The 13,471-nt window shown below is 27.5% G+C and overlaps 1 protein-coding gene across 3 annotated transcripts in view; it reads left to right on the top strand.

The window, feature by feature from the left end:
- Window positions 1-13,471, top strand: part of LOC122510763 (segmentation protein cap'n'collar) — a 212,821-nt gene that overhangs the window by 32,261 nt on the left and 167,089 nt on the right. The window contains exon 1 of one of the 3 annotated variants that reach the window (XM_043625645.1): window positions 9,985-10,188. The exons of the other annotated variants lie outside the window; for them this stretch is intronic. Coding sequence (XP_043481580.1) covers window positions 10,132-10,188 — 57 coding nt within the window. The 5' untranslated portion in view covers window positions 9,985-10,131. Of the gene's footprint in view, window positions 1-9,984; window positions 10,189-13,471 lie in introns of those variants that run through there. 3 annotated transcript variants of the gene reach the window in all.

Genomic DNA, 13,471 nt, shown 5'->3' with positions numbered 1-13,471 from the left:
AAATTGACCGTCTGTAAGTCTCAAAAAATGAAATCAAAGTTTCGATTTTTAACATGTACGGTATAGGAAAACCATATGAAAACCACAGATTTTTAATTTTTGCACTTATACTAATCGACAGATTTTTTAGAAAAACTAAAGTTTTATTTATTGAACCAAAATGAACTTTTATAAAAAAAATGAAAATTTTTCACCGTTTTGTTTAAAAGATATTTAACATCAAACTTGAAAAATTATTTTAACATTTACTGTAAATGACAGGTGAATTTGTAAAAGTGGCAATAGCGCTTGTTAAATACTACAGCTTGTCTGCTACTTTTGGCGCGAAATTTTAAAGACGGCCATACGCCAAACTTGCGACGTTGCCACGATCGTTTTTCATGCGAGAGGTTATGAATATACTTTGAGAACATCTGTGTGTCAAACTGTACGTCCGCAAAAGTTTTTCGGAAACTCGCATTCATAATCGTTTCATAAGTACAGTCAACGGATACAAACTCTTGACAGTGACCAGTCGCGCGACAAATACCTTAAACAAGAGTATTTATATAGTCTAAGAGGGAATAAGAGTATAAAAAATTGGAATGAGAAATTACTTTCTCATGTAATCTCTTACTAAATCTTTCATTTTCGTCCGCTATCCTGGATTCGCCATTTTGTATTTTTAAAAAGTGACTTTGGATTCATAATCAGTGGAATTTTACTGTAAATCAGTTGAAAAGTACTAAAATATCAGTCATTCTTCATTGATTGTTATTTTATTGTGATTTATTTATTATTGTAAATTTCTGTCAAACAAATAATTTTACTAAAAGTCAGTTGAAAATTACACTTACAGTTATATAAGTCATTTTTCACTGATTATCCATCTAAAAAATTATTTTTGATTTCTGTCAAACAAATTTAATAAATAAGTAAATAAATAAGTTCTCTTACAACACAGACAGCGCAGCATTAGCGGGTGAGGTATTTACGTATATTTAAAAAAATTTCAATAGACACTACGTGCATCAACGAACCTTAAAAAATTCAACAATTTATATTATCAATCGTTTATTAAATCTATATACATATGTGATTTGTGTATATGTAGGAGTTTATAACTTTATATCTGCATATGAGTCAGTATACATGTGTATGTAATTAGTGATTAGTGTATATGTGTGAGTATACATGTGTGGGTGTTTTGAGCGCATGCTTGATATTCATAGAACACTACTGCGCATGCCTGATATTCATAGAACACTACTGCGCATTCCTGACATTGATAGAACACTACTGCGCATGCGTAACATTGCTAGAACACTACTGCGCATGCGTAACATTGATAGAACACTACTGCACATGCATAACATTGATAGAACACTACTGCGCATGCGTGACATTGATAGAACACTACTGCGCATGCGTAACATTGATAGAACACTACTGCGCATGCGTAACATTGATAGAACACTACTGCGCATGCGTAACATTGATAGAACACTACTGCACATGCATAACATTGATAGAACACTACTGCGCATGCGTGACATTGATAGAACACTACTGCGCATGCGTGACATTGATAGAACTCTACTGCGCATGTGTGACATTGATAGAACACTACTGCGCATGCGTGACACTGATAGAACACTACTGCGCATGCGTAACATTGATAGAACACTACTGCGCATGCGTGACACTGATAGAATACTACTTTGCATGTGTGACATTGATAGAATACTACTATGCATGTGTGACATTGATAAAACACTACTGCGCATGCGTAACATTGACAGAACACTACTGCGCATGCGTGACATTCATGGAATACTACTGCGCATGCGTGACAGGACATGTATGTGTTTAGCGTGTATGTGTACATACATGGGTAAATGTTTTTTGGACATGTGTGTGAGTGAAGTATTCTAATAGATGTTAGACAGATAGAAAGAGGTGTGAGTCGGTCGGTCGGTCGTTCTCTAACTTAATATAATAGAGTGGATTATTACAACCATTGTTCACATGATTCTTTATGTTTGTTGTTATTGTAGATTATAAAAATGCAATATTATAGATAAAAAACGTAGGTGGCCAGTTTACCCCAGGGGGTGGGGCAAACCGGACCGTTTGCAAAATTTTTTAAAGTTAACACAGCAACTAAACAACAAAAGATAAAGTATAGGTGTCTCTGGGAAAAAGTTGCGCAATTAAATGACCTTTCAAACAAGCCATCGAAAAATGAAATCGGTTGATTCGTTTAGTCACAAGAGTAAAAAAGCCGTAGGTAAGGCTGGTTTGCCCCACACTCCCTTATTGAATCCACCATTTTAAATATTCAAAATCTGACATCGGATTCGTAACCAGCGACCCCGAAATCCCCGAGTAGCGAATTTGAGACGAATTCGATCTATTTTTAAAAACTTGTCCGCCATTTTTATCCGCCATTTTAATTTCGAAATCAGAGATTTCAGAAACCCTTGATTAGTGATTTTAGAAACTTTTTAGTAACCCTTAACTTAACTTTAAATTTATTGTTTTAAGTTTTGCTGCAAATGTTGAGGGGGATACTAAAAATTAACAAAAGTAGTTTTGTTCACTAAATCTACTGTACAGGCTTCGAAGTCTAGTAGCAGGTCAAAAAAAGTGTGAAAAAGTAGCATTTTGGAAGAAAAAAGTGTCTTCTAAATTGAAAAAAAGTAGCAAAAAGTAGCATATTAAAAATGAAGTAAAATTAGTTTTTTAAGTAAGAAAATTAAGTGAATATATGTTGTTGTCCAAAACATTGAAAGAAAAAAAATACTAAAAATAGGAATTCACAACATTTTTTTTAAATTTTGATTTATAAACATAAAACATGAAAATATAATAGCTTTTTTGTCGATATTTTACATTAGAAAGTTTTATTTACATAATGAAATGTAATTGTTAATAATACTTAAATGAGATCTTTCATAAGAATTTGTTTTTTAATAACAGGCTCATAATTTTGAGAAGTTAAATTGACACCTTCTTTCTCCTTATTATTTTTTAAAAAACTATCAATAACTTTTTATCAGCCATCTAATTTTTAAAAATGAAACGTAAACATTTTTTAGTAATTTACTAATAACAACTATCAAAATGGAAAAAATGGATTGTTTTTAGTCATATAAATTTTTTAAATTTTAGAATCCACATAGCCATAATTTTGTACAATAATTAATTATGAGCAATTTAATTCCAATAAAAAAAATTATAATTTTTTTTCTAGATAGATCTTAAATCTTTATAAATGATTTTTTTATTATTGAACAACCGACTTAACCCATTAAGGACGGGATGTACAAAATTTGTACACAATGTTTAAGGATATATTTCAATAATAAAATGCTTAGAGAAAATTTTTTGAGTACACATTTCTTATGTTTCAAGAGTCCCTCTTTCGAATGGCGTGCTCAAAAAAACTAAAAAATGTTAAATAAACACTTTATTTAACCATTTATAACAAAAAACACGATTTTTTAAGAATTTTAAATTGGTTTTTTAAATTTTTTTATAGCTTAACCCTTCAGCATACCTTCTACTGTTATAAATATCGCGTCAAAAAAAGTTGGGCTACAAGATAGGACTATTTTGGGGATTAAATTTTTAAATGGCTGTCACAAAATGGCGACCAAAGTTACTTTTTTTAAACAACATTATAAACAAATGGAGGAAATTTTCAAAAATATTTAACTTTGCTTGAAACTTGTCACTCGGGGGTTTTTGGGGTCGCTGATGATGAATTTGACCTCGTTTTTTCAAAAATTCAAAAGGGTGGATTCAAAATGGCGTACGAAAAACGTTTTAAATGATTGTATTCTCACCGCGTGGAGTTTTCATTCGTCTGAAAATGGGTGGTCTCTCAATTTTGACCGGTAGTGTAGTTCAATTTAGTACGCCATTTTGGATCCACCATTTTGAATTTTTGAAATCTAAGGTTATATTCGTAACCAGCGAACCCAAAAACCCCCCGAATAAGAAGTTTCATGAGAATTTGTATGATTTTTAAATCTAAGTCCGCCATATTGGATCCGCCATTTTGAATTTTCAAAATATAAGGTTATATTCGTAATCAGTGACCCCAAAAACCCCCAAGTGACAAGTTTCAAGAGAATACAATCATTTTTTCAATTTGTCGTCAGCCATATTGGATCCGCCATTTTGAATTTTTTAAAAATAAGGTCATATTCGTCATCAGCGACCCTAAAAACCCCCGAGTGACAAGTTTCAAGCAAATTTAACTATTTTTGAAAATTTCCTCCATTTGTTTATAATATTGTTTAAAAAAAGTAACTTTGGTCGCCATTTTGTGACAGCCATTTAAAAATTTAATCCCCAAAATAGTCCTATCTTGTAGCCCAATTATTTTTGACGCGATATATATATAACAGTAGAAGGTATGCTGAAGGGTTAAGCTATAAAAAAATTAAAAAAACCAATTTAAAATTCTTTAAAAATTGTGTTTTTTGTTATAAATTGTTAAATAAATTGTTTATTTAACATTTTTTAGTTTTTTTGAGCACGCCATTCGAAAGAGGGACTCTTGACACATAAGAAATGTGTACTCAAAAAATTTTCTCGTAGCATTTTATTATTGAAATATGTCCTTAAACATTGTGTACAAATTTTGTACATCCCGTCCTTAATGGGTTAAAACACTGTATTATTGAAAATACAATTAATATTTTTAAATTTGACATAAAGATTGTAAACATAATTTAATAAATAATCACGTTAAATAAATATTATTTTGGATTTTTAATCAAACAATTTATATAACCAAAAGAATTAAGTTTTCATTCTTAATTGATTTTTTCTATACTTGATGAAACTTTTATAAAGTCAAAAAAGGTATCTTAAAAATACTATTAAATTATATAGTGAAAAATTTAGTTTTTAATTTTTTTAAGAACCTTAAAGAGTAATAAAATTAGATACGAAAAATTTGAAACGTTAAAAAGTTGTAATTTAATAAACATCCACTATTAGTAATTATTATAATATATTGTAATCACGCGTCCAATAATAAATTTAATACACTTGGCGGGTTTTTTGAAATCTACGAAATTCACAAAAAAAAACTAAAATTCTTGAATTCTGTAAATTTTTTTTTACCTTTTTTGGAAAAAAGTAGCATTTAGTAGCTTTTTGACAAAATAAGTAGCAAAAAGTATGCTTGACCAAAAAAAGTGTCAAAAAAGTGGAAAAGTGTGTCACTTCGAAGCCTGACTGTAGAATTGTCATTTTTAATCCAATCGAGGTTCTAACTCAAAATTTTAGTAATGAAATAGACCTAGCAATAAAAGATTAAAACCTAAAAATTTGTTACTGTTTCATGTGGAAGAAATAGTAGAAGTTAGTCAAGTGTCTAAAAATCATCAAAATTTTCATGAAATTTGCTCTTTAATCGACTGTAATTTTCTTAATTTTCGTTGAATTTTATTCTATGACCTATATGGATCGAAAGGTACCTACTAATCGAAAGAAAATATTTTGTTCGATTGGCAGTTGCATTATAAACCAATGATATTCATGCTGTAATACTCAGCATGATAAATTGGATTATTAGAAATAAATTTGTATCTTTTCATGTACATAGTGATAAAAATAAGTAAATAATGAGTCAAAACGCGTCAACCGTGAATAATGAATTTTTTGCATTATTTAAGAAAAAAATTAATAACTCATTACTGTTTTGCTAGAAATTAATGGCAATTTTTTTGGTAGTCATTGAATATCCACTCTTTTAAATAAACTTAATTGTGAAAAAAAATTTTGAAAAATTTTTAATTTTTAATAACAATTTTATAAACAATTAGTGTTTTTTATGCTTTCTAGAGCAAGGATTTTAATGAAATTTATACTTAAGATACATTGAACCTACATCTTTATATTCCCGAAAAAAAAATTTGTATTTCCAATTACAACCGGAGATTTTGAATTTTTTGTTGCGCCGTGCGCCGTCTGCTCGTGTATCGTCTGCCGCGGTAAACGAGCAGACGGCGCACGGCGCAACAAAAAATTCAAAATCTCCGGTTGTAATTGGAAATACAAATTTTTTTTTCGGGAATATAAAGATGTAGGTTCAATGTATCTTAAGTATAAATTTCATTAAAATCCTTGCTCTAGAAAGCATAAAAAACACTAATTGTTTATAAAATTGTTATTAAAAATTAAAAATTTTTTTTCACAATTAAGTTTATTTAAAAGAGTGGATATTCAATGACTACCAAAAAAATTGCCATTAATTTCTAGCAAAACAGTAATGAGTTTTTTTTTTATTATTGTTTATACTCCTGCCCTATTGGCCTTACGCACTTCGACAAGAGTCTCCGAGAAATACTTTTTGGATTTAGCATAACCATACTACTTAGAAATTTTTCTATATATTAACCTAATTTGCGTCTACAGCCGACTTTTATTAGGAGTACTCGCATTGCGCCTGGACCACCCGTCAATGGGTTTTCTCGCCAGAGAAGAGGGAAACTGTAGAAAACCTCTCTGAGTACAACCGGTTTATCGACAGTCGAGTTCTAATGGTGTGTACCGGACAATAATCGACGGTGCACATCGTTATACCTCGACGTCAAACCTCCCGCTCAGATTGTCTCACGTGCCGGAAAAATGCCAAGCCAAGTGGGCGCGAACCAAGGATACTTATACCCTTGGTCCTTAAACGACCGCCAATGCGTGGCATCTATCCGACTGAGCTAATCTGTCGGTAACAGTAATGAGTTATTAATTTTTTTCTTAAATAATGCAAAAAATTTTTATTATAAAAAAAGGTATAAATATTAAAAATTTTTAAAAATGGTTAAAAGTGTTTTTTTTGGTTTGCTGTGAACTACAGATTTTCATAAATGTTTTGACTTTTCCAAAACTATAAAAAAATGTATTCACGGTTGACGCGTTTTGACTCAATAACAATTATATGTTAAAATAATGTCTGAGATGTTAAATTCATAAAATATCTTTATGTTATACTATACTTATAGCTTAGTAGATTGAAAATTTAAATAAAAACTGCTAGTCTCTAGGTACTTTGTGTAAGGAATTCGTAAATAGCAACAATTATTTGTTTAAACAATTGTCAAATTGATAATTTTATATATAATTTTTATTCGATATATTATAATTAGGTCGATAAATTGCAAAATTACGAAAAAAATGCTTCTCTCTACATGTACGGAGAGAGAAGATAATAATTAACAATAGTAAATTGTTTAAACAAATAGAGACTGCAATATATCATTCGTCAAATATATTATATAACAACATAAAAACTTACAGTAAAAATTATTAGTGGATTGAAGTTTTTTACAAAATTTCATTAATATTACTTTGGTATTATGTCAGTGATCTTCGTATATGGATTGAAAAGTCTTATAAATAAACAAAACACATTTTTTGTTAAATTATAATATTAATTAATTTTGATTGTGGAAACTTGAAGCCTAAATTGAGCCGAAATTTTTCGTACATAGAAAAAGTCTCAAAACGCCATTTTAAGCATTTTTGAAGGTGGTTCTGCCAGCTTGAAGTAAGGCTGACAAAACCATGCATTTTTTTAAAAAAATGAAGGGCCGGAAATTCGGCAATGGGGCATTAAATTAGCCTTAAATGAGCCCTTAATTATGCAATAGGTCCCATCGTGATCCGACAATATGGTTCTGTCAGGTTTACGTAGCTTTTTTTTCTAAATTATCATATAATATTTTTTGTCATATATATTATAATGATGGTTATTGTTGGTAAATTTTCTTGCTTACATAAATAAGCAATGTCTATTTCTTTTCATTATACTGTTTTCCTCTCACAATTTTTTTTAATACGGTATTTGATGCAAAAATTAAATTCGACCTTGTCGCAATTGTGAAAGTTTTTTTCCTTATTCAATTTTTTAGAAGTTTGAATTTTTAATTACTATAAGATCATTATATGGAATTCATTAAATTGTGTAATATTGTAAATCTAATATTATTGTATATTATCATTCTATTATTATTTTCTATTAATTTATTCTATCATTCTATTATTAGAAACTTTTTTACTTTTTAATAGTATAATACACCTGGAGAAAAATTTTATTTAAATCAAATATAATTTGAGTTAAGTAAAAGTAAATTTGTCAACGGAGCCTACTAAATTATTTATTTGAAAGAAAGAAATAATTTCGTAGGCTCTGAGAAAAATATATCTCTTTTCTGTGTGTTGAAGATTACCATTAAGCATGAAGTTAACTTAATTTATTATTAAATTTTTTTTTATTAAAAATTTTTATTATTATTAAATATGTATTTTTTTATTTGTGACGCGCTCCGAAGAAAGGTACCTAAGAATTATTAATTTTAGGTTATGTTTACAATTTTTGGAGTAAAAATACAGAAAGAGAATCAATTACAATTACAAATTTTTGATACTTCAGTCTTCATTATGTTTAAATTAATTATTAGAAACTTATTTTAGTTTTAAACAATTAAACATAAACTTTTAATTAAGATAAAAATGACAAAAACATAACCTTAAAGTTATTTGCTTCTTAAGTGCGCCTTTCGAAGAAAGGTACTTATAATTTATTTATTATTATTTAAATAAATATATACATATAAATAATAAATTTTTATGAATGTGACGACATTTATAAAAATTTATTATTTATATTTACATTTATATTCAAATATATAGGGGAACATAGTCTAGGTCGGCCACCTTTTTGACTTTTGTTTATAACTTTTTTTCAAAAATGAATTTGGACAATTGAAGTATATGGTTGGAAAGTCCTGTTTAATAGGAACATTTTTTCTGTACAAAGTAAATTGACAGGTTTAAAAATGAAAAAGTTATAAAGATTTAAAAAAAAAAAAATTTGTAGTCCAGGTTGGCCATTACAGTCAAGGTCGGCCATTTTTAAAATTCAAAGGGCATTAATCGTTAAAAAATAAAATAACATGTTTGGAGTTACGGAAAATTGATTCTTTATTGTTTACAGTTTGTAACTTAATGAAATAACAAAATAATAACAATAAACAATATAAAAAAATAAATATAAATAAAAAAAAGTTTTGCACTAAAATATTAATAAAATTAAATAAAAATATTAATAAGATGATCAATTATATTATGAGTTATACAGAATTGCAGTTTTTGCAAATGAAGTAGCTCGTCCTCAACTTTGCGCATTTTAAACACATAGTGGCCGACCTTGACAGTAAGTAACATTACCGAATTGTTGTAACCATAAAGAAATACGTTTCGGGATTCGATTTTTTACTTTGTTTTCCTTTCAACCATGAGTCCCACAAATTTTCTGCATACTTGCCTTGACGATTCAATTTGTTTTTTATCTTTTATTCATGGTTTTTCACATTATGCACAAAACTTTTTTTGAGCTTTTTTTGTACCGACGTCACAGAAAACACAATTTTCGATTTTCCGAAAATGTAATTGAACAAAAAGTTAGGTTTCACTAAGACAAGCTTCGACAAAAATGCGCGTAGGTGGCGCTAGTGAACTTGACAAAAAAACGCGAGTGGCCTACCTAGACAGTAGGCCAACCTTGACTACATTCCCCTATTTATATAAATAATAATAAATAAATAATATGTAAATATATATTAGTAAATAATTAATATTAATAATTTCGAAAAATATAAATATTTAAATAATGGAAATTGTGTTCAGTAAGAATTTAAAATGCATGTGTGTTTCCACACACTGCATTTGTTTTAAAAATGCGGATGAAATTAATGAAAAATTTAAAAAAAAACAAGAAATTTCTATTGAACCATCGAATTCAATTGACCTGACAGTTCGATTGACGTCGGAAGTGGAAGCCACGCGAGTCCATCGAGGATCCATATATTTTCATAAATCAGAATGAAAAATGCATGCAAACGATGACTTTTGTGACCCAACATGGACGAAGTTTTACTTGTGAGGGACGATTGCTTGAATCTCAGCCTCGAGTTAAGTTTTCAGTTTGTTTCGTCAACTCGTAAGGCTCTTTCTCGAATTTTAAAATATCCGTAAGCTAACGGGAAAAAAAATCCACCTCGTAAATTTCCCCCCCAAAACGTGTGGTCATTTTCAAAGTAGTCGAATTGGTTGAAAAACGCGAAAAAAAAAATGGTGCGGAAAAAAAAGAAACAACCCAGGATGATTTCGGTCTTTGTTCCGGATGACGTATGAAATATTTTTTATATTTAAAAATATGTTTATAATTTCATATTATTTTATCTTTATTATTTAGTCATTATCATTTAAGAATAAAGATGTTAAAAATTTAATAAATTATTTGTTAAGTTCAATACGAACAGACAATATATAGGAATTATTTTTAGATTGTTTGCAAACTCATTTTGTATTCATATTTGTTGAGACTTTTTTTTCTGAATTTCAGAAAAGAAATTTAAAATTCAAACAATGTATTTTAATCTTTTTTTTTTGTTATTTTTTGTTGCAGGTATGTATTATTTGATGTATCCATCTCTTTTAAGATGTTTGACTGCTTTTTATCTCTTGTGAGAAATAATGAAACGGGTTTTAACGTCAGCATTTCCATGTAATTTGGTGAGTCTTCTTATTTGAATTATATTTTACAGTTGACATAGAGCTATAAACAAAATTATTAGTAGTTATGTTACGGCACTGTAGGTACCAATTTTAGAAAAAAAATTATTTTCTATACCTAAAAATTATGTAGTTTATAAAAAAATTTGGCCTTCTAGAATTTTCAAATTGCTTTTCAAAAGATTATAGTGAAGAAAAGAATTGTACAATTTGATCATTAAATTAATTAATGAATAATTTATGACAAAATTTGTCCTTGAATTTTCAAATTGCTCAAAAAGATTAGTGGAGAGGTTGTACCAATTTGTTCATTAAATTAATTATAATAAATAATGCTAGTAAAATTAAAATTAAAGTGAATTGAATATTTAAAATCAATTTATATTAATTGTTAAACTCTCTAGATTCAATGTCTGTTTATAAATAATTATAGAATTACGAATATTGACAAATAAGCCTGAGATTTAAAATGGAGATGTTACTCTCCACCTGCGAACGCCAAGGTCACCGCCAGATGGCAGTTTAGTTTTTCTTGGAATTTCTCCCGCCACCTAGTGGCGACCTTGGCGTTCTCAAGTGGAGAAATTAAATCACCACTTTATCAAAATAAAATTAAATTATTCTCGCAATAATATTTTTTAACTTGAAAGTAATTTTAAGGATTTTAAAAAATATTATTGCGAGAATAATTTAATTTTTTTTTTCAGTAAAAACTTCGAAATTTTTAATATCGAAAGAAAAAAAAAATAAAATATAGAAAGAAATACGATTTTTAATTAAATTTAGTTCGAGGCCTAAAATTAAAACTTTATTAAAGCTTCTGGCTTTTTTATACGTTAATGATGTTTACAATAATTACAATTAATAATTTAGAAAAAAAAATAATTTTCTATTAAAATTTTTGTCTTAAAAAAATTTGTACAAAATAAAACAGAATTTTATGAATAGCAATAATAATAATATTGAAATTTTGTCAAATTTTCACTGAAAACAGAAAATTTTTTTTTTATATTTTACTATTAAAAAAAACTCTAATATTTCTATAATATGAATTTTGTTGTTGCCAAATATGATGAAACTTATTTACGTAAAAGTAAAAGAATCCAAATTAAAAATATAAGTTATTCTATTTTAAAAGTCGTGGTGTGCACACGCAGTTTTTAGTGTAACTTGAGAAATTTTAAAGTCATATTTAAGAAGCTGTATATACACACACAATTTATTTATCACGTTTATGCGACGATAAACTAGACATAAAGTCATCACACTGATTTCATTGTAAATCACGGGAAAAGAAGTTGCCAAACAAAATTTTAGCGAATTCCCATATAAATTTGAATGGAGAACGAGAAATAAATTATAAAGCCCTATTATACACTGAAAAAAAATTTATTTTATTCAAATAACCGATTACTTGACTATTATCAATAAAATATTTAATTGAATCAAATAATATTTATTGGAGTCAATTAAATGGTTCAATTCATATTTGCTTCAAATACTGAAATTATTGGTTCAGAAATTATTGGTTCAACCATTTAATTGACTCCAAAAAATATTATTTGATTTAAGTAAATATTTAATTGATAATAGTCAATTAATCGGTTATTTTGAATCAAATAATTTTTTTTTCAGTGTATAGTCAACTTAGTTTACTGCGTACAATGTTGATAATAATAATAATTGCAATATAATTATCAGTTATATGTAAATTTTATTATAATGTATACAATTCTTTTTTTTATCTACTTTGTTTATTTTGTTCTATCTACTTTTTTTAAGATCTTTATTTTTTTCGAAGCAATTTTCTTACTTTGTATATTTGACATTAAATAATTTTTTTAAGAAAAAATTTATTAAATTCAAACTTTGTTGAAGTTCATCACAAAGTTTATGAATTGTAATTAAAAGAAAAAAAAGTATTTTTCTTGTCGAAAACGATAAACTTTCTTGTTTTTGAAAACATTTTTCTTTTCCAAATTATTCATATAAAAAAAATATGCAAAATATTTTTTTGTTCAAAAATACATTAAAACTTTAAAGGAAAAATATTTTTTTATTCGAAAATACATCAAAATTTTAATAGAAAAATATTTTTTTTTCTAAATTTTTGATTATAAACGTTGTCAAATTCACCAAAGTAAATAAACTTTAATATGGTCAGCACTTCTTTGTAACTAATTCAATTAGTTAAGTTTTACTATTTTTGTAGTTATTTATTTATTAATAATTAGTAGTTATTTACTAATAATTTGCAATTATCTACTAATACTTTACTGATAATTAGTCATTAGCAATTACTTATTTATAAATAGTAATTATCTACTAATTATTTATTAATAATTTACTGATAATTAGTGATTAGTAATTATTTACTGATAATTACAAATTAGTAATTATCTACTTAATTTTTGAAGTAAAAATTAGCCAAGATTTTACCTAGTTATTTTTAGCTAATTCAGATTTAGAGAGTAATAATAAAAATAAAAAGTAAATTTTAGTTACATCGCTAATTTGGAAAATAGGGTTTAAATTTAATTGTCAACTGTATAAACAAAGATGTATTAGTTTCTTCTGTTTTTTTTTTTTTTTTTTTTTTTTGGTTTAATGTAGGCGTTTATTAGTGACCTCCAGTTAAATTTTTTTTGCTGAAAGTTTGTTCGCAAACACAACTCAGAAAGTGCATACAACCGAACCTTGTAAAAATAACTGCTGATCTATATTTTGGAACGTCAGCTCCTGCGGAGTTCAATATACCAATACCCTTCGTTCTTTTTAGCCCACGCACAAAAAACGCCTTTCGTGATTTTTTTTTCTTGAACCTTTTAATTTCTGCGAAGAAAAGTAAGAGTGTCATATTCTATTTTGATACACGTGTCAGGCTGTATACATATAT

The sequence above is a fragment of the Leptopilina heterotoma genome, unplaced genomic scaffold (assembly GCF_015476425.1).
Source record: "Leptopilina heterotoma isolate Lh14 unplaced genomic scaffold, ASM1547642v1 Lhet_73, whole genome shotgun sequence".
In the NCBI taxonomy this organism is placed as follows: domain Eukaryota; kingdom Metazoa; phylum Arthropoda; class Insecta; order Hymenoptera; family Figitidae; genus Leptopilina; species Leptopilina heterotoma.
The sequence above is the reverse complement of the archived record's forward strand: the minus strand, read 5'-3'. Positions and strand labels throughout refer to the sequence as shown.